The sequence below is a fragment of the Astatotilapia calliptera genome, chromosome 18 (assembly GCF_964374335.1).
Source record: "Astatotilapia calliptera chromosome 18, fAstCal68.1, whole genome shotgun sequence".
NCBI lineage: Eukaryota > Metazoa > Chordata > Actinopteri > Cichliformes > Cichlidae > Astatotilapia > Astatotilapia calliptera.
This window is the reverse complement of record NC_137439.1, coordinates 3,293,979-3,316,084: the sequence shown is the minus strand read 5'-3', so window position 1 is coordinate 3,316,084 and position 22,106 is coordinate 3,293,979. Positions and strand designations below refer to the sequence as shown.

At 40.3% G+C, this 22,106-nt stretch overlaps 1 protein-coding gene across 17 annotated transcripts in view; it reads right to left on the bottom strand.

Moving 5' to 3' along the window:
- Nucleotides 1–22,106, bottom strand: part of LOC113010740 (uncharacterized) — a 170,689-nt gene that overhangs the window by 6,000 nt on the left and 142,583 nt on the right. For 4 of the 17 annotated variants that reach the window (XM_080292462.1, XM_080292460.1, XM_080292455.1 and 1 more), the window contains 4 exons: nucleotides 19,649–19,732; nucleotides 19,241–19,510; nucleotides 7,176–7,250; nucleotides 6,364–6,822 (listed from right to left, as the gene is read on the bottom strand). In XM_080292462.1, coding sequence (XP_080148588.1) covers nucleotides 6,674–6,822; nucleotides 7,176–7,250; nucleotides 19,241–19,510; nucleotides 19,649–19,732 — 578 coding nt within the window. In that variant the 3' untranslated portion in view covers nucleotides 6,364–6,673. Of the gene's footprint in view, nucleotides 1–6,363; nucleotides 6,823–7,175; nucleotides 7,251–7,382; nucleotides 7,620–8,970; nucleotides 9,340–18,630; nucleotides 19,102–19,240; nucleotides 19,511–19,648; nucleotides 19,733–20,885; nucleotides 21,949–22,106 lie in introns of those variants that run through there. The other 13 variants (XM_080292461.1, XM_080292457.1, XM_080292456.1 and 10 more) reach the window with 11 other exon arrangements.

Genomic DNA, 22,106 nt, shown 5'->3' with positions numbered 1-22,106 from the left:
AGCAAAAAAGAGATGAGGTGGTTCTTGGGGCTGGATGCTTATTATTGTAGGTTCATTCTGAACTTTGAGAGACCAGTGTTGGACTGTAGAACTGCTTTGAAATTCATATGAGCTGTTCGCACTAAAGTAAAAAATACCATCACTTATGCGGATACCCCTTTGGCGCCAGCTGCAAGGCCAGAGCTGAACAACAACACCCTGATAACGACTGTGTTTAGTCTGTTCCTTCCCATTCCGTGCACGGCCACCTGGGTTGGCTGGAAGACTGTTTACTTAGCCTGGCAGGGCAAAGGACACTGTCTCAGCTGAACTATGGACACACACACACATACATATACTGATACTGATAAGCACTCACTGACGCATCACCCTCCCTACCCTGGATCCAACGCCACCTCCAACGCTTACCTCCCCTCTGATGTGGACATCGGGTCAGTTGGAGGCGCAGTTGAAAGATTGCAGCGGTCCCAGATCAGATGTCCACACTGGAACTCTTCCCCATGTTGCTGTCTGTGTTTATTGTGCTATGGTGTGTTGATATCTGTGCATTCCTGTATTATCCTTCTGTGTTACACATTTCGATGTTTTTTTTCCTCGCTACCTGGCCTGACCTGTCTCCCCAATGTGATGTTTGTGTATTGTATGTACGGTCGGCAAGGTCTGTCATCTCGGTTGTGGGCAAAAGACCTGCAACTGACAAATAAAGGCTATCTCATCTCATCATCTCTCATCTGACCAGTACCTTAACCGACCTCACCAGAAAGGGTTCCCCAGTTCAGTGTTGGGTCGCATTTGACCATGTGAAACAGGCTCTCTGTGGGGAAACCCTCCTCGCCCCTCCCAACTTTCCCCTCCCTTTGGTTCTGTAGATTGGTGCTTTGAGCAGAGGGCTGGGGAGCATTTTCTCTCAGCTAGTAAGAGGGATTGACCGTCCAGTCATGTACAGCAGCTGAAAGCTATCAGAGTGTGAGATCTGTAGCAAAAGAGTGCAAAAAATGTTGCTGCTATTATAAACCCAAGAACTACCAAAACAGAGATAACGCAGACGAACCAGCAACAGGCAGGAGAACACACCGGTCTTAAATACTCACAGGAGTAATCATGGGACGGGAGACAGGAGGGGAAATCAAGGCTGATGCCGGCATAAAGCTGAGAACACTCACATGAGACAGAAACCTTAAGAATAAAACAGGAAACTCACTCAGATTCACAAGCAGACAGTGTGACACCATGGACAGACAGAGGGAACACAGAAGTGGGAGCAGGCAGAACAGAAACCTAACAAATGGCAAAACTTAACAAAACACATAACCAGAATTAACAAGAACATAGAATAATACAAGGAAACACAAAACACTGAGTTGTCAGACTCAGGACCATGACACTCTGCTTGGATTACTTCCTGCTGCAACCAGATTTCCTCTGGCCAATTTACTCTCCCAGCCTAAATCAGGTGATGGGGATAGTTTCTCGGGTCTCAAATCAGAATCAGAATCAGAATCAGAATACTTTATTAATCCCAAAGGAAATTAGGGTTACAGCAGGCAGCACGCTAATGGCGCATGCGCACTTACAAAGGAACCTTCTGACCAACTTTACACAAACATCACATTGGGGAGACATGTCAGAAAGGTAGGCTGATAGGAAAAAAACAACGAAAATACATAACATGAGGTAAGAGGAGGAGAAAAAAAACTCCACTCAGACTGAGCTCCTAGTGGGAGAACAGTTTGATAACAGAAAAAACACCTCAGCACAAAAAGCACATGACTATCAATACACCATAGAAACACAAGACAAGCAACAGGCGCGGGTAAAGGGTGAGAGAGAGCCGGTGTAGACAGCGCATCCGGTCCTGCAGCATGTCTGCGCTGGTCCAGTCGACTGCCATCTTCCCCGGTAGGGCACAAGGCGTTTGGAAAGGGAGGGGGGATCAGTGTGTGCATATCAGTGTATGTGTGTGTGTGTGTGTGTGTGTGTGCAGAGTCCAGCTGAGACAGTGTCCTTCGCCCCGCCAGGCTAAGTAAACAGTCTTCCAGCCAACCCAGGTGGCCTTGCATGGAATGGGAAGGAACAGACTAAACACAGTCGTTATCAGGGTGTTTTGTTCAGCTCCAGCCTTGAGGCCGCAGCTGGCGCCGAAGGGGTCTCCGCATGAAGTGATGATGGTTTTTACTTTAGTGCAAACAGCTCATATAAATTTCAAAGCTGTTCTAACAGTCCAACACTGGTCTCTCAATCTCCCGTTGGAGAGCCGTGAGCTTTCTATGATGTTATCCAAACGTACGTTCCGTGATGTTGTCATTCTTTTTGCTCAAAGAGACGATTCTGAGAACTCACGAGCGCAGTGAGCTGCTCCAAGATGTGATCGAATTTGCGCTCAAAGGTGTTGTTCGAGCTAGCCCCTCCAGATGTAATCCAGTTTTTCACTCAGAGATCTTATTCTGAGTATTCACGGCAGCCGTGAGTTCTCCAAGATCTTCTCCGTGCTGCACTCAATGAGCCCATTTTTAGAAACTCATGCCTCGTCCCATCGTTCCAATCCCAGCAGGCAGCCTTGTGGGGGTTTGAACAGCCAGTTCCGCTTCCTTAATTCTTCGATAAGTCAGGGCCAAGCCAGCTCCGATCAGCAAGAACCCTGTTATCATGGTTCCGAATAGGTAGATATCTTCAGCAGTCAGGCTCACCCGAGCCCAGACTTCTAGTTGAGAAGGGGTGTCAATTGCATTCAGGGACCAGTTGATCCAATCCATAATTCCTCTTTTAGGTTTTAGAGAACACACTGTGAGAGAGTGTTCCAGGGAAAAAAAACACGAGACAAGCACACAGAAATAGAGCTGTGCAGGAAGTGGAATTTTATTGTGATGGAAGCAAGACAGCAAAAGTAAGTGGGAATTCTTTACAATGTTTTTCAAATGTGAAGCACAGTTCTATAATGTTCTGCTGCTGGTTCAGTGAATTTTGGTGGGAGAATAACGAAACCTAAAGTTTTGGGATCTGTGTGACGTCGGCTTTAGGCACCTGTCGGCATGTCTGTGTGTTTTCTGCCGGGTTAATGGGGGAATCCGCACTTTGTTTTTATATGTTTTTACGGAATCAGTTTACCTGCTCTTTAATCAGCTACAACAACAAACAGCTGTTTCAGCTGTTGCTGAAATAGTTTTGTGAGCTCTTAGCTGAGATTCTGACATTTTGTGGAACCACACGTGTCTATATTTAAATAAGAGATCTGGTATTACATCCCATTAAACCAGATGTTCTCCCCTTTGTCTCTGGTACCAGGGGCATTGGTTAATTGTTTATTGCTTAATTACTTTGTTCCCTTTCAATAAAAACATGCCATGGATTTTGATGGGATAGAAGCCAGAAAGAATCAATCCTGCATTGTCCAAAAACTTACAAACCTAAATTCATTAATTTCTAAACCTTTGTGATATCTAGAATTTTCTCTGTGATTTCTTTTAAACTTTTAAATGTAAAAAAGAAAAAAGTGACTCTGAGATGGAGGTGAAACATGTGAAGCTGGGCTGTGGTTTACTGCTCTCTTCCTGTCACAGACACTGTTTGACATCTGTTCATCTGTTGGTTTTTGTTCAGGCTGCAGGGATCATTTCTCACTGTGGGAACCTGCTTTGTAACAGGAACAGTAGTAGGTGGCTGAATGAGCGAGTTTAACATTGTCTATCTTCAAGCGTACAAAGCCATTCTGTTTATTCACTGCTGAGAAATCATCTTTCTGAGGATGACCGAAATCTGAAGAAACTGCACCATCTCTCCTATTAATACGCAGAATTGCTTTGAATGTTTCATTTTCTTTCTTCTGGTACCAGAACACATAGCTACTACACTGTTCAGTCCCTCCACAGCTGAAGAAAACATTTTCTTCAACTCTCCTGGTCAATGTTAAACCCTCCTGAATCAGCTGTTCTGCTGCCATGGTAACCAGTGCTGTAGAGACACAGACAGATAGATGAAGGTTAGTGTGACAGTGTTTGTTACAGGTTGACTTTGTTGGCTCCTGATTGGCTGGAAACACTCACCTGAACACAGACAGCACAGAGCAGCAGCTGGGAGGAAAAGCATTTTGTGCAGTGGTGTTTCCTCTGGTGAACCTGGGGAGAAGTGGCGCTCTGATGCAGCTGAGGCCAAACAAGGACGAGCTGTGAGATCAGACGAGGGCCACGTGGTTTCTAACAGGTCCTCAAAGCTCCCATCAGCCCCTGCAGTGGGCACATTAGACACGTTTAAAGGAAGCTATTGCGCCTTTGTGAGTTTGCCTGCTTCTACAGTTAAACTACATGCAGTCTGCCCTAATATGGACACGTTTTGCTATTCGGTGGTTTTAAACTCAGTAAGAGAGTCACTTTTCTTTTTTTTCAACCCTTTAAAACCTGAACCATGAAATAACTGCCTGAAATCTTTAATGGAGTGTTTGTTGAACCTTTAGACAAAATATATATAAAATATATCAAATTTTGATCTGCATATATATGAGTTTCTAATTTGTATCAAATTTGCTACATTAACTATATTTTGGCAATTTAGTCCTTAAAATGTGTCATGCTATTTATCAGAAACTCACAAAAACAGATGTATGAAATATGATATGCTGGGCTTGAAAGTGTTAAAGCTTCAGATTTTTTTGTTTTTATTATTGTATTTCCTTTTTTTCTTTTGACCGGTTAATTGTATTATTATTTTGAAGTGTCTTTATTTTGCACATCTCTCACATCTCTGGGGAAGACACTAACCCTACGTTGCTCTCCAATACATCTATTGGAATGCAAATGTTAGCTAGTAAGCACTTAAAACACATATGAAAGTGCTTATGTGAATGTATCATGTTGTATGAACACTTTGAGTGCTCTGGGAGAGTAGAACTGTACTAAGTAAGAATCAGTCTACTTTCGTTGTTTTTTTCAGCTTGGAAATGTCTCAAAGATATTTGATTGTTCATAGTTTACTAGTGTTTGAACTTATTGGCCACAGTTTGAAAGAATCAAACTTGTGTGCACAGACTCTTCTGACATGTCTGAGAACTTTTTGACTGCACTACTAAAATAATGATGTGCTGGTGTTTGTTCTGTTTGTGTTTCTGTCGCTGTGTGTTTTGTGCTCTTTTGGCCAGACATTCAGTGACTTTGTGTTGCTCTCTTGGTGTCACAACTTACTTGCGTTAGGGTTAGTTTTAGTAAAAAGTTTCTCAATCAGATTTCTTTCAAAGGAAATTTCATTCATGAGTCTATCTAACAGTCTTATGTTTTTCTAATAGGGTGGCTGTAGCTCAGGTGGCAGAGCAGGTCAGCCACTAATCAGAAGGTGGTTTGATCCCAGGCTGCCTCCTGGCTGCATGGCAAGATACTAACTCCATGTTTGCCTGCTGGTGGTGGTCAGAAGGCCCAGTGGCGCCAGTGTCCAGCAGCCTCGCCTCTGTCAATGCGCCCCAGGGCAGCTGTGGCTACAATGTAGCTGCCATCACCAGTGTGTGAATGTGTGTAATGCGCTTTGGAGTCCTTAGGGACTAAGTAAAGTGCTATACAAATACAGGTCATTTACCATGCAGGCCATTTAATAATATTTTAATATTTTCTCTCACCTGAAAAAAATAACAATCCAAATGCATTCCACTAACTATAAGTAATGAAAATCTAAAATAACAAAATGTGTGTATTGTAGTATTGTCATTGACATTATAAAAATCATTTACCACTCAGTTAATGGTTAATTGCAACTAAATGCCAGTGTAAAGAAGAATAAACACACTACATTGTTCTTTTATTGGCTCTAATATATACAACAATCATAAACTATTACAATTACTTATACAGTAGGTAGCAGTTATATACATTTTGGTTTGGTATTATTCATCATGAACGTCTTTTTCTCTAAATATGTGATTGTTAAAAATCATAAGAATGGTGTTCACCATGTTCAAGACATTTTAAATATTAAATAAACTAATAAAAATTAAATGCTCCATATTCTCTATGATGTCATATTTCTTCTTCATCTTGTGTTTCATTTCCAACTGTAATAAAATGGGAGCTGAGCAGACTGCAGGGGCTTCATGGTCTCTCCTTTGATTCCATTAAAGTTCATTTGTCAGCTGTGAGTTGAGGATTTGAGCTGTTTCTCTCACAGGTGAAGAACACAGATCCTTCCTGGAATCATTCTTGAAGCAGAGTTCCTGCTTGTAACTGTCATTGTGTTATTAAAGTGAAAGCCACAGCTAACGGTGTGGAGGCTGCAGAGCAGAAACCCACACAGCCCGTCTGCTGCAGGAGAGCAAGTTTGGATACAGTCAGTTTGTGCTTCACTCACACGGGTTGTTGTTGATCACACAATGAAAGTAGAATCAAACTCTTCATCTTCAAATCTTTATTGTTCACACAAACACAACTACACTGTTTGACATTTGAAAATCAAACAAAAACTTGTGATAAAAATATTCCTGATGGTTTTTGTTACTACAATAAAAGTCACAATAAGCACAAAAAGAATTCTAACTCAGAGCAACAATACATGTAAAGATGTATTTATTTCAGACGATCTTCTAACTGTTGAAGAAAAAGGCAAAATAAGCACAACACATCATAACTAACATTTGTGATCAAAGTGATGAATGAGATGAATTGATGAGATGTGATGGTGAGAAAAGGCGAGCAGGAAACAGTCAGTCAGCATGTGTGCAGTTGGTGGACGCTCCCTTGTTTGTGAGCATCATCAGCAGAGAGAGTCCACAGCAGTACACCAGACTCTTCACTATCAGCACTGTGTACAGCAGGCAGAGCAGCTTCACCCTGCACTGAGACTGGAAGGACACTGAAGGACAGACAGACACAAAGAGACAGACAGACAGTCGGGTTATTCCTCTCAGATCAAGGAGAAAAAGTCCAAATAGAAACAGTCACAGCTTCTTCTTCAAGTGGATGAATTGATGTAGTGTTTGTGTCCACTTGGGGGCAGAAGAACTCCACAAGCAGCTAATAAACTGATCTCTGACATATTATGGTCTGTCTGCTGTTTGGTGCTGAGCAGCTAGTGTACAGTGGCTTTATCAGAGCTTGTTGGATGAAGATTTGATCAATTAGTGCAACTTTAAGAGCCTAAACTTGTTCCAGCTGCCTCATTGGACATTGGAGCTGTCCATGCAGAGAGGCAGCAGGTGATCTTACAGTCAGCTGGCTGCAGAGCTGGCAGGTCTGCTGGCTCTCTCTCTGGAGGACAGGAGGCTGCTGGAGCTGGAAGCTCTGAAACAGAAAAGGAGTCAAATGTTTGGAGCTGCAGTGAGAAATGTCAGTCCTCTGCTGCTCTGCTCTCTTTGACAGCATCTCCACATGAAGCTGAATCACTGCTGAACACAGTCAGCAAGCCTTCATTACCTTGTTGTGTTCGGGCCTCCACTGTGTTGTTGCTGACATTTTTGATGTAGCATTTGCATGTATATGTGCTGCTCTCTTCTTCATGGATCAGCTCCAGCTGCTTTCCAACATCTGTGGGCAGCTCCTCCGGATCATCTTTCTTCTGTGTATTACAAGTCAGCTGGACCAAAGATGGAAACATGAACGGGGGCACACACAGCAGGGAGCTGTCCCCATCGACGTGGAGTCTATGTGGCGCTGAAATATTGTTGAAGCAACAAGCAGCACAGACACACATTCACACAGTCAGCAGCAGCTTCCAGCACTGCACTGCATTCAGTCTGATCCTGGAAACTACATGGACTCTGATCACTAAACTACTCATCAGCACAAAGTTCACTACATACACTGGATTCAGCTTCATATCAAACACAGTCATCACCTCATGTCATCATGGCTCACATGAGGAACACTCAGCATGGTTTTAAAAGTCAAATTCATTTCAGTTTAATTCGTCATGTGTTTGCTTTTTATTGTTTTATAGAAATTTAGTTCAGTCCAATTTTAAAATATTTACATTTGTCTTTATACAAGTGAAAATGTATTTTTCTTATTAGTCCTGAGACACGAGTTCTAACAGAGATCCTCTTCTGTCCAAAAATAAATTCATCTTTTTTCATATTGTTTTGTACTATTAATAAAATTAAATATCATTTCACAAAATTCAGTTCAGCAGATAAAATTTCCATTCTTCTTGTCTTTGATATATTTTACCATAAAGACCATATTTGTCTTTCAGACTAATTTATTCTCAAATATTTTTGTGTAAAATTGGAAAAGTAACGCAGTGATTATTTTAATTTATGTTTTTATTCAAATAAAAAACTGTAGCAACTATTTTAAAACACTAAAACTGAAATGTTGAATAAAACGTTTTCAATAATATGAGATATACTTCATGATATTTTTAGTCATAAAATATAAATTATTTGACAAAATATATTTAATAAAAATTTGTATGTTAAAGTATTTTGGAAAATTAAAGTATTATTAACTTTTTATTGTCACGTACAAATCCACACACACGACTTCATCTCAGAAATAAATATCAGAGTTTAACGATGTCAAATTCATCCTAAATTTATCTGTCATATCATTTCTGAGTTTTCTAATCAGTATCTGTTTTTATTATTCTATTTACCTTTTTGAAGCAGCTACATGAATGTTTGACTATTAAAAAATATTTGTTCCTCAACATAAAGCAAATATTTCCTGAAACCATATTTGTTGTTAATCTATATTAATTTAGTTTTAACATCAAATATGATCTTGTGTTAAAAACCAGCAGAATCACTGAGAGGATCAAATCCTAAATATTTGTAACATCACTAATATTTGCAGAAATAAAGAATAACTTTAGTTGTTCAGTGAGATTTCAACATGTTTTCAGAGATTATTGAGCTTTTCTTATGTAACAATGGCTGCAGATGAATTCTCTACTAATGATGAAAAACTAACATGTAAAGCCTGAAGCAGCACAAACTGACTTTAAACACATTTTCAGCTTCTACAATAAAACAACTGAAGGAAAATAAATGTTTGTTCTTACCTGTTACAGACAGTTTAGTTCCAGAGCCAAAGATGAGGTAGAGGTAGCCTGTTCCTCTCACAGTGAGACAGACTAATACAAAAACCTGTCTGCTGTTGAACGTGTCAGCTGAGGTGAATGAGTCCAAATGAGGAAGCAGGATCATATTTCAGCTCCATGATGTGTTTCTCTAATGTTCATATCAACATGACTGTCTCTTCTTCTCTTTTCTTTTAGCCACACTAGCAGCACGGCTCTGATGTTAATGTCAGTCTGTTGGTCAGTCCACTACTTTAGTCCACATGAAAACAGAAAATCACTATATAAGCACCAGTCCATTTATCCCATCAATGATGCACCACTACAATGAAACATGCTGCTGATAGTATCATGGTTTGGCCCATCTGGCTCACCATCATTAATCACACAATCAATTTTGAATTCAAGCAGCAAATTGTAAAGAAAACTATCAGAACATCTGTCTGTGAACTGAATCTCAGGAGAAAGTGGGCCATGCAGCACCACAATGACACAAACCAGTCACGTTTGTTTTCTTTGTTCCAAATAATGGTGAAAGAAAAATAATCCAGTGAATCCAGCGAGTGATGTGATGAGTCTCTGATGTCTTTCTGATGTGGTTTTGTTGCGTCCTTCAAACCACACCTGGTGGATTTTAGAAGAGCTGAAGAAACTGGCATCTGGAGCAAAGCAAGAGTGCCACTTCACCACGGTGCAGCCATGTCTCAGTTAGGAACATGACGTTCAGCTTATAAGTACCGAAAAAGTCCAGATCTTTTTGTAGTGGCAATTCCTTTTGTTTGACGAACCAAACATCCCACAATTAAAAGTCCACAAGCCACTGCTGCACTGAGATAATATTCCGTACGCAGGCAAAAGAAGTCCACTGTCCAAACTTGAAAGTTGCGTTTTTATGGTTTATTTATCCAGTTTGGCGAGCAATAACAAGATCCATTTTTTGTTACTTCCTGCTGCTTCTCCTGCTCTGGTAAAAAACCATAGGCCCACCCCAGTGCATGCTGGTCCTATACCAGTCTCTTTATTTATAGAAACAAAACGGCCCTACAGCTCTTACTGACTAATTTAACAAAGTAACATCAAACAAACATTGAAACAAAATATTAACCGACAAATAAACTTGTAAATAAATCCCAAAATATAAGTAAACTGACAACAAACTTTAACTCATTTAAAAAAAAAAAGAACAAATAGCTCCAACACTCCTAATTGTGCATACAATCACAATTACTTTAAAGTCCCAAGAGGAGGAGCTATTCCCTTAAGCAGGTCCCTAATCTTTGCTAATGATCTTCTTCACGATGAGGCTTCCAGTAGCAAAATGAGTTTTGGCACTGGCCTTTCCAAAACACTGGTCTTTGTACGTAGTCTCACAGAACGCACCACGCCTTTTGCACCCTGGTTTACACTCAAGACTTTTGCCATCATCCACGATCCTCTTGGAGCTGTAGCGTCTGCAATTAAAACAACATCTCCAGGTATAAGACATCTTTTAGTCCTCATCCATTTTTGTCTTTCTTGCATCAGAGGTAGGTACTCAGAAAGCCATCTCTTCCAGAACAACTCTGCCATGTACTGTACCTGTTTCCACCTTTTCCTGACATGCAGATCACTTGGATCAAACAGTCCTGGTGGTAAAACTGGTTTATTTTTCAGCAACAACAAGTGATTGGGTGTCAGTGCTTCAAGATCATTTGAGTCATCTGAAACTTTAGTAATGGGTCTGTCGTTCATTATAGCTTCAACCTCACAGAAGACTGTTTGGAGTCCTTCATCATCCAAAAGTTGCTCTTTGAGAACTGAGGCTAAAATACTCTTTATTGAAGGAATGAGGCGCTCCCACACACCGCCTTGGTGAGAAGCTGCTGGGATGTTAAAGTTCCATTTCATGCCATCCTGAACAAAAGCCTTTTGAATTTTAGCATGGCCAGCTCAGTCAAACTTTCTTTCAACTCTCGATTCGCCCCAACAAAATTTGTAGCATTATCAGATCTGATGGTCGAAACCGGGCCTCGTCTACAGATGATTCTCCTCACAGCATTTATACAGGAATCTGCATCAAGGGTACATGCAATCTCCAGATGTACTGCACGACTGGTCAAACAAGTAAAAAGAACTCCATACCTTTTAAGGAGACTTCGTCCTCTTTTAACACTTATAGGTCCAAAATAGTCCACTCCAACCTTTGTGAATGGAGCTGTGTCTGGCAGGACTCTCTCTTCAGGCAGATCCGCCATCTTTTGTTCAACAAACTTCCCTCTGTTGTGTCTACACATGATACAACGAGAGATGATTTTCCTGGCAGCAGAATTTGCATTTAGTATCCAGTAATTTTGTCTTAGTTTTGACAGCGTGTGTGCTCTTCCTGCGAGTCCCAACCTTTGATGGATATGGCGTAAAATCAGTGACTCATGCATATCTTTTGTCAAAATTTCAGGATGCTTTACCTCCATAGTCGTGGCTGCTTTATTCAATCGGCCACCCACTCAGAGGATTCCTGCATCCAACACTGGATCAAGTTTGTAGAGACTACTTCCCTTGGAGACTCCTTTGAGGCCATTGCTGATTAAAGCCATTTCAGTTTTAAATATCTGTTGTTGTGCATATTGAATAATAGCTTGTTCTGTCTTTGCTACATATTCTGGAGTCATATTTCCTTTCTTCAAAGTGGTCCTAAACCTTTCCATTCTTATCTCCACTTCTTTCTGACTTTCCAGATCAATCTTATTCAAACCTGCGCCAGCAGCACCAAGGCCTCTTTCAGCTTTAAAAGCCAGGCTACAGAGATTTTAAGTTTTGCCCAAGACGAGATGTAATGGATAAGATAGTTGGTAGGATTTTGTAATTCCTTCACAATGACATTCATTGTCAGGTCCTTTTTGACCTCTGGGTCATCTGCAGAAATTACACTATATTCCACATCCAGTTTAGGCCATTCCTTTTCTGACTTAGAGAAATTCTGTCCCTTTAATTCATCTCCTACATTTGAGGAAATCCCCAGCTCTCATGCCTCTGGAAGCGTCATCTGCAGGATTCTCCTTGGAAGAAACGTATCTCCACTGATTCACATCTGTTGCTTCTCGATTGACAGCAATTCTGTTTGCAACAAAAGTATTAAATCTTCAGGTTTCATTGGAGATGTATTTCAGTACTGTTGTACTATCAGTCCAAAAAACAGATTTTTCCAACCTTACCTGCAGCTCCTTTTGCAGAAGCATATTCACTCGAACTGCAAGAACTGCAGCCGTCACTTCCAGCCTGGGAATTGTAGTTTGCTTGAGAGGAGCAACTCTAGCTTCTCCCAGGATAAAAGCAACATGTGTGATGTTATTCTTTTCCAACTTTAAATATGACACTGTTCCATAACCATCTTGACTTGCATCAGAAAAATGAAGTTGTGCCTTATCTGGTCTTCCAAAGCAACTTGGTTTAATGCAACGTTCCACTTTGAGCTTTGAAATCAGCTGGAGATCCTCTAGCCAATCACGCCACCGCTGGGAAAGAAATTGGGGAATAACTTCATCCCACTTCCAATTTTGTGGGCAAAGCTCTTGTAGCAACAGTTTAGCTGGCATACTGAAGGGAGACAAGATTCCCAAAGGATCATACAGTGAGCTGACCACAGACAAAATGCCCCTTCTGGTTGTTGGACGGTCCTGCAGGGAGGTTCTGAACTGGAACTTGTCTGTTTCTATGCACCACTGTAAACCCAGTGCTCTCTCAACTGGAAGCTGATCTGTGTCCAAATCCAGAGCCTTTATTTCCTTTGCTCTTCTTTCCTCTGGGATGGACATGAGCACTGTGCGACTGTTGCTGATCCATTTTGAAAGCTTAAATCCTCCTTTGGCGCAGATATCTGTCAGCCTCTTCACCATGTGCACTGCCTCCTCTTCTGAAGCAACAGATTTCAAACAATCATCCACGCAAAAGTTTCTTTTGACTGTATCAACCACTTCAGCTGGAAACTGTTGTGCATTATCATCTGCAGTTCTCTGTAGAGCATAATTTGCACAGCTTGGCGAAGATACTGCTCCAAACAAATGCACTTTCATCCTGCATTCCTGTGCCAACCTTGTAGTGTCGCCATGTTGCCACCACAGGAAACGGAGAACGTTGACGTGTTTTTCTGAGACGTGAGCTTGTGAGCTCGGCATATCCTTGTTCAAGCATGTTGTTTACACATTCAGTGTATTCATCTTTATAATGAGCATCCTTTTCAAATCTCCGTCTGAGACTCTGGAGACGCTGCTCCGCGACACAGAGGTTATTGGGCAAGCTGGGACCTTCTCTCCTGAAAGGCAAATCCATGTGATAATGATTTCCAATAAGTTTTATTGAACTACTAACAATATCCATGAAACAGATCCTCTCTGGACATTTCAGTCTGCTCCTCTGAGGATCTTTCATTAAAATCATGATTGTACTGTTTAATCAACGTTTCTTCAAGAAGCTCAACAGAAATCCTATTGGCTGTTACAGCAGTGCAGTTGTTTTTATTTCCGCTGTTACTTCCAGTGCGCAGGGGACCATTTATGACCCAGCCAACTGTTGTTTTTACAGCATAAGGTCCACCCTCCACACTGTTTATCACCTTCCATGGCTCTAAAACATTGGAAGCATCAGTGCCTATCAGTAGCTCCACCTCTGCATCAATGTTGTGAAGTTTAACAGGTTGAAGATGAGGCCACTGATCAATGTCGCCTTGCTGGGGAATATTGACTGTAGAAACTGGCATGGTCCTTTGAGTCAACACTTTTACTTGATACAGATCTTGCATTTAAAAGAGCTAATTTAACTCTCTGTCCATCCATGGTAGCAGGTTGGATATGCAGTAATTGCAAGTTGTTTAATTTCTCCACCTCCCATCGTATCCTGTCAGCATGGCAACCAATAAAACTGCATCAGGTGTGCATGGTGTGATGACATCGGCTAAACAGGAAGAAGGCAGGGCTGTTTGAGGGCAGCTTCCCAGAGCGCGTGCCACGTACATGTCCACGTCCCCGGCGCCCCTTTCAGAATATATTATATATATTATATATATATATATATATATATATATATGGAAGGACCTGTCCCGTCCCTGCAACAATCTGTTCCAACCTGTGCAATCAGGCAGGTTCTGCAGCATCTGCGCAAGGACAGAGGGACTCGAGAGGAGCTTCTATCCCCAAACTAAACCAGAACATGAAAGGCTTTAAAAGCAAATTAAATCATTTTAAAATGAATTCTAAAATGAATGGGCAGCCAGTGAAGTCAAGCTGAAATGGTGGAAATGTGCTCAAACTTTAGAGAGTCAGTTAAAAGACGAGTCGCAGCATTTCGCGGCCTCTGTGGATGAGGAATGTGTGAAGCACTGGCTCCTATATAAAGTGCATTACAGTAATCCAGCTAATGCTAACAAAGGTGTTGATAACTGTCTCAAAGAGCTGCTGTGAAAGAATTGCTTTATTTGAGCCAGCTGCATGAGCTGAAAGAAGCCTGACTTTATGACGGCCTTAATCTGACCGTCAAGCTTCAGTTCAGAGTCCACTTTGACTCCCAGGTTTGCGACAGTTGGCTTATTGTGCTGGGCCAAGGTATCTAAATATACATTAGGGATCTCAGTGGGGCTACCAAAAACCATCACCTCAGTCTTTTTGTCATTGAATTTTAATCCAGTGCCCACTGAAAATGATTTTGATAAACTAGAATCGTATTTATTGTCTTCTATTTCAAACAAACCTCTGGCACAACCAGGTCAAGGCGGCCATGACCTGCTGGGTTTGGACAACCCGGGAACCCATTGATTAGTCTGCTGACTTAGCTTCAGGATACAACAAGCAATTCTTCTTGGCTTCTGGTTTGTCCAGCAGATATCTGGACAAAGACTTCAAATTCTTGTTATTGCTCATTGTTTATGAAAACAGAGAATTTAAAAACAACTGAATAAAAAGTCATGTCTGGATGATATTTGATGATGTGATGCATTTTCAGCAGATGGACTCTTTTGTTCTCCTCACAGACTGTTTTCCTGCATGAAACCAAAGCTGCATGTAATTAGTCAGAAACACAAACAGAGAGCAGAAATCTTGTCCTTTTATTCCAGATTTGACATATTCAGATGCAAAATCTATTTTTTACTATCAGAGAAAAGAAGGTGACAGAAAGATGAGGCACCGTGACTGATTCATCCTCTATAAACATCCACAGGAAACTGATGGAAACCTGTCCAACAACATCAGCGTCCTAATGAGCCGCTGCTAGAAGGACAAGATTCTGACCTGACATCAGTCCAAGTGTCTGGTTAAATGTACTGAAAGGTGTTAAACAACAAGTGCTGCTGGAAGAGTTTTCATGAAGAGAACATTAACACTGTGAATGAGGGATGGACTTTGACTCAGTTTGACACAATCTGTTTTTCTTTCACTTTGAATAAATGTTTTTGTGGGACTGAGGATACATTTGTTTACATTTGGAAGTTTGATGTCATCTGTTCCTCTTGTTTCTGTCTTAAAACAGGATGAAAAATCTGTTTAAACAGAAATAAATCGAATTGAATTTCTGACAGCAGTAAATAAAAATGGTCCCTGAGCTCAGTATGTTTGTGACTCTGAGATGGAGGTGAAACATGTGAAGCTGGGCTGTGGTTTACTGCTCTCTTCCTGTCACAGACACTGTTTGACATCTGTTCATCTGTTGGTTTTTGTTCAGGCTGCAGGGATCATTTCTCACTGTGGGGAGCTCTCTTCCAACAGTTACAGTAGTAGGTGGCTGAATGATCGAGTTTAACTTTCTCTATCTTCAACTCACAGCTGTTCTGTTTATTCTCAGCTGAAAAATCATCTTTCTGAGGATGACCGTATCTTTTATCTATGTCACCATTTGTTTTATCAATATCAAGTATCACTTTGAAAGTTTCATTTTCTTTCTTCTGGTACCAGTATATCCAGTCATAATAACACTTATTAATCCCTCCACAGCTGAAGGAGACACTTTCTCCAACTCTCCTGGTCAATGTTAAATCGTCCTGAATCAGCTGTTCTGCTGCCATGGTAACCAGTGCTGTAGAGACACAGACAGACAGATGAAGGTTAGTGTGACAGTGTTTGTTACAGGTTGACTTTGTTGGCTCCTGATTGGCTGGAAACACTCACCTGAACACAGACAGCACAGAGCAGCAGCTGGGAGGAAAAGCATTTTGTGCAGTGGTGTTTCCTCTGGTGAACCTGGGGAGAAGTGGCGCTCTGATGCAGCTGAGGCCAAACAAGGACGAGCTGTGAGATCAGACGAGGGCCACGTGGTTTCTAACAGGTCCTCAAAGCTCCCATCAGCCCCTGCGGCCCACAGATAAGACTGCTGCTGCTGATTGACAGCTCAGCTGAAGCTGCTGTGGTTTCATCGTCTTCATTTCAATCTGACAGCAGATCCAAAAATCTGGGTCACATGATGCACAAACACTCAGAAACATTCATGTTGCTGTGAATTTAGTAACACACACTGTTATCTGTTGTTTAACAGCTGTGATGAAAACACTAAATATAACTAAACTACAAATAAATAGAAAAATCTAAAAAAAGATAATATGGTTAAATATTTTAAAAGTTCATAAATTGCACTCAAAGTAGTTAAAAAAACAAAATCATATATAACAACATTTAGAGTAAAAATCTTATTTGAAACAAACACATGTGGTTCTGTTGTGTGTTTAAATATGTGCACACTGTGGTTCTGTTGTGTGTTTAAATATGTGCACACTGTGGTTCTTTCCCACATCTTCTAATGTGTTTTGTTCCAAGTTGGTTTCAGACTGAAGGATTCATTAAAGCCTTTTTAAGAATCATTAAAATGATGATCATCAATTCTAATATCTATAAACAGTAATAAAAACAGGGCTGTGTTTCACGTCAGCTTCATTTATTTGTACCCATGGTTAGATTTCATCTGCAGCAGGCAGTCATCCACCTTTACACACACATTTACACAACAGTACAAAAGCAGGAATATTTGGAAACATCTCTGTGATCTCTATAAGACAAAAGGATGGGAGAGGCTGGTGTGGTCTCAACACTGTTCACAGTGTTTCCTTCAGTGCTGCTGACAGCGTCTCACAGCGTGCTGTGATACCTGATACCTTGTAAATGAGTCATTTACCTCAGAGCCGATTTTTAGGCTCTCGCCTTTAGTTCATGTTTGTTTTCATCACTCGTTGTCGTCACACCGAACCTCCTGTAACAAACTTCACTTAATTCTTCGCCATCGAGCGTCTGAGTTTGTCTGCGCCTGAGTCCACTCCTCCATGACAACATCTGTTTCATATTTGCTCTTTTTCACTTCATAGTAAATCACTTAACTTGTTAGAGATTATTTACCCTGACATAAAACACAAATCTGTGGAATAAATCTCATCAGATTTTATATTTGCATCTAAGATTTTAAAATCACAGATTCTTTAAAAGCATCACTAAAGTTCAGCGAATTTCTAATTTGTCCTCCTGCACTTGTGTCAAATATGGACACGCCTTTGTCCTCATGAAGGTTTGCCTTCACTCAGACCCATGCCCTGCTGTTCCTACCATGCCAACATACAGACACATGTCAGGCAATGAGTTGGAATAAAGTTGAATCAAACCTTGAAACACAGAGATGGATGATATTTTATACCTTTCATTTATAAACAGTCAAAGCAGACGGGGTCATTTTTGAGCCCAAAGGAAAACCTGATTATTTGCTGCCAGTAAAAAACTTGAAGTCGTTTAAAAACAGCTTCCTACATTAACTTTGACATAAAGCCGTCTGTGATCATCTGTTAAAGCGACCGACTCTGGTTGGGAAACAATGATCACAATAACTGATCATTTCATGTATTTTTTACACTGAATTGATCGACAATTTATACTTTAAAAAACACTGAAATGAAGTGGGGACATTTGTGACCCTGAGGACCACAGGTGTGTGGAAATCGGGACATTATGAGGGTTAAATCTTAATATTCATATCAACAGAATTTACAGCACAGCGTGGGTGAACTTAATAAATATTCAGCACTGGTTCAATCATCAAATTGATGAATGTTCTTTGTTTGACTTTGTCTCTCTGTGCTGCTCTTAATTATAATAATTATGTTTTATTTCAATTATATTATTTGTATAAATTGCACTAGTCTGAATAATTAAGCTGATTAATCAATGACACATTTTGATTAAACATTTTACATATTTATGATTATTAGAAAAAGTGAGAAAGATGCTCAACATCCATCTGAACTGATGGTGTTTTGTGAAATTGTTTTTACAAATCTTGTCTTAATTTATTCCCTTTTTCAGTGTTTTTAAATCATAACGGTTCAACTTGAGTTCTGTGGGATTTAATGTTCAGACTTCATCTTGTATTTGTCTTTTGTGATCGTACTAAACATCAACTGTGTAACAGCTCTGAGTTCACACTTTGTTTCTCTCACACACATGAACACAGATGCTTCCTGAACAACTTGAAGCAGAGTTCATGCTTGTAACTGTCGTTGTGTTATTAAAGTGAAAGCCACAGCTAACGGTGTGGAGGCTGCAGAGCAGAAACCCACACAGCCCGTCTGCTGCAGGAGAGCAAGTTTATGATCTGTGAATGCTGCAGTCACACAGGTTATGTATCACAGAAGAAATGAGAAATGCATTCTTAAAATCACAATCTTTATTTTTACTTCAGACAAATAACTACACTGTTATTTTGTTATGGTGGGATCTGAATGCATCAGCTGAGTTTTTCTGCAGAGATGTACAAAAGAAATCTTCACATAAAGAATCTACACTTTTACAAACACATCAAACATGTTTATCTGTAAATTTATGTTACACAGTTTAAGATGATTAAATGAGAAAAGGTCAAATGCTCAGTAATGAAACATTGAACCAACCAGAAGTTAATTTACATTTCTGACTGCTGACTGGAGGAAATCTGATGGTGAGAAAAGGCGAGCAGGAAACAGTCAGTCAGCATGTGTGCAGTTGGTGGACGCTCCCTTGTTTGTGAGCATCATCAGCAGAGAGAGTCCACAGCAGTACACCAGACTCTTCACTATCAGCACTGTGTACAGCAGGCAGAGCAGCTTCACCTCGTGTATAGAAGGAAGAGAAGGAAGATAATCTGTGGGTGGATAAAGAAAAGGAGTCAAATGTTTGGAGCTGCAGTGAGAAATGTCAGTACTCTGCTGCTCTGCTCTCTTTGACAGCATCTCCACATGAAGCTGAATCACTGCTGAACACAGTCACCAAGCCTTCATTACCTTGTTGTGTTCGGGCCTCCACTGTGCCCCCCTCGTGCTTCACCCAGCAGGTACATTTATATGTGCTTTTCTCCTGCTGATGGATCAGTAAGATGGAGGTGTTGCGTCCCGACTCTCTGAGCTCCAGCTGCTCTCCATCAGCAGGGGGCAGCTCCTCCAGCCGGCCGTTCTTCTTCTGTCTTTTACACGACAGCTGGACCAGGTGAGGAAACATGGCTGGGGGCACACACAGCAGGGAGCTGTTCCCCTCCACGTGGACTCTGGGTCCTGCTGTTTGAAAAAACAGAGATTATGTTCTGTTGTTTCCTCTTCTTAGCTTCATAAGAAATATTTGAAAACATAAATGGTGACATGGTGATGTGGTGGTTTGCGCTGTAGCCTCAAAGGGAGAAGGTTGTGGGGTCAGACCTGCTGGTCGGGTGGGGCTCTGCTGTGTGTTTGCAGGAACTCTCGGTGCCTGTGTCGTTCTTTTCTGGGTGCTCTGATTTCCATCTACAATCCAAATACAAGTTTTTTCAGTTAACTGGTGATTCTGAATTGTGTGAACCACTGGTTCTGTTTGTGTTTGGACTCAGTGTGTCAGTGATGTTCCCTCTATTATCCACTGCCAGCTTGAACAAGCTCTCTCCTTTTAGGACTTTTATGGGTAATTTCATAATAATGACAAAGACATTTAACATATATTTTTTTATTATTTAAAACTTTAATAAAAAAATTTCAGAGCTCACAGCGTTGAGATAACATCTTAAATATTTAATATTACACACTTTAATTTAATAAAATTAACACCGAAATAGAATGTCAGTGTTTTCTTTTCACAAGTATGTTCATAGTTTTTATGTATGAAATGAAATATTTTTATAATTATAAACTTGAAAATATTGATTCAATTATACGGAAATGTTCGCCGTCTGATGCTGTTCTTGAGAACTAACATTTAATTTTGTCAAATATGATTTAAATAAATTTAAACAGTCCATCAGGATTGAAACACTTAAGTTTGCACCGTTATATGTAAAGTTAGAATGTTTTTTATTTTCTATAAAATTTTAATTTAATTTATTTTTTATTTTATTTAAAATATATTCTTAAATAATACATTAATTTAACCGTTAAAAGTATTTATTATTTTGCTCTTGAACACATAAATATGTTTATTAAATCATTACTTGCTAAATAAACATGATTCTTTTTATTGTTATTTTTTAACAGTATCACTTTTAACTCACATATTCATATATTCTTTAGAAAAAAGACTTTCTGAACAAACACATTTCTCAATGTTTTTATTTACATTTAACCAAAGCTGACATTTCTATGTACATTTTAATACCAAACATATTATTTTTAACATCAAATATGATCTTGTGTTAAAAACCAGCAGAATCACTGAGAGGATCAAATCCTAAATATTTGTAACATCACTAATATTTGCAGAAATAAAGAATAACTTTAGTTGTTCAGTGAGATTTCAACATGTTTTCAGAGATTATTGAGCTTTTCTTATGTAACAATGGCTGCAGATGAATTCTCTACTAATGATGAAAAACTAACATGTAAAGCCTGAAGCAGCACAAACTGACTTTAAACACATTTTCAGCTTCTACAATAAAACAACTGAAGGAAAATAAATGTTTGTTCTTACCTGTTACAGACAGTTTAGTTCCAGAGCCAAAGATGAGGTAGTATCTTCCTCTCACAGTGAGACAGACTAATACAAAAACCTGTCTGCTGCTGAACGTGTCAGCTGAGGTGAATGAGTCCAAATGAGGAAGCAGGATCATATTTCAGCTCCATGATGTGTTTCTCTAATGTTCATATCAACATGACTGTCTCTTCTTCTCTTTTCTTTTAGCCACACTAGCAGCACGGCTCTGATGTTAATGTCAGTCTGTTGGTCAGTCCACTACTTTAGTCCACATGAAAATAGAAAATCACTATATAAGCACCAGTCCATTTATCCCATCAATGATGCACCACTACAATGAAACATGCTGCTGATAGGATCATGGTTTGGCCCATCTGGCTCACCATCATTAATCACACAATCAATTTTGAATTCTAGCAGCAAATTGTAAAGAAAACTATCAGAACATCTGTCTGTGAACTGAATCTCAGGAGAAAGTGGGCCATGCAGCACCACAATGACACAAACCAGTCACGTTTGTTTTCTTTGTTCCAAATAATGGTGAAAGAAAAAGAATCCAGTGAATCCAGCGAGTGATGTGATGAGTCTCTGATGTCTTTCTGATGTGGTTTTGTTGCGTCCTTCAAACCACACCTGGTGGATTTTAGAAGAGAAACATGTTGGTCTGCACAGGCTCTTCTATTTTCAACACTGACAGGATTTCCTTTGCTGTTTCTTCTGTCCTGCACATTTTCCTCTGTTGTCTGCAGCTTGATGGAGCTTCTGTACAAAATAGATCCAGAGTTATTTTTAGCGGTGCAGAGCAAAGAGATGCTTCAGGGATGCTTCTGAAATGTGCTGTGGCATGTCTGCTGGAATCATCAGTGTTGTACTGAGTGGCCTCAATCAGCTCCAGCAGCCTCGTAGGAACACACAGCGTCCATGCCTGCTGTTAAAAATAGAGCTTTGGAACAACCGAGTCCAACAGAGTCCAACAGAAATGGTGTGAAAGAGCTGGAAGTTCATGTGAGAAAATCCAACATGTCAGAATTAAAGCTGCTCTGTGTCAAAAATGGAGTCAAATTCTTCCAAACTGATGTGCTGGACTGATTATCAGTTACTGCAGGTGCTCCAGCCGAGGAGGAGCAGGAACCAGCAGAACTGCCAAACCCCACCGACACACATCACACACACCACAAATGCCACACTCACAGAGAGACAAAGATAGAAAACAGGGAG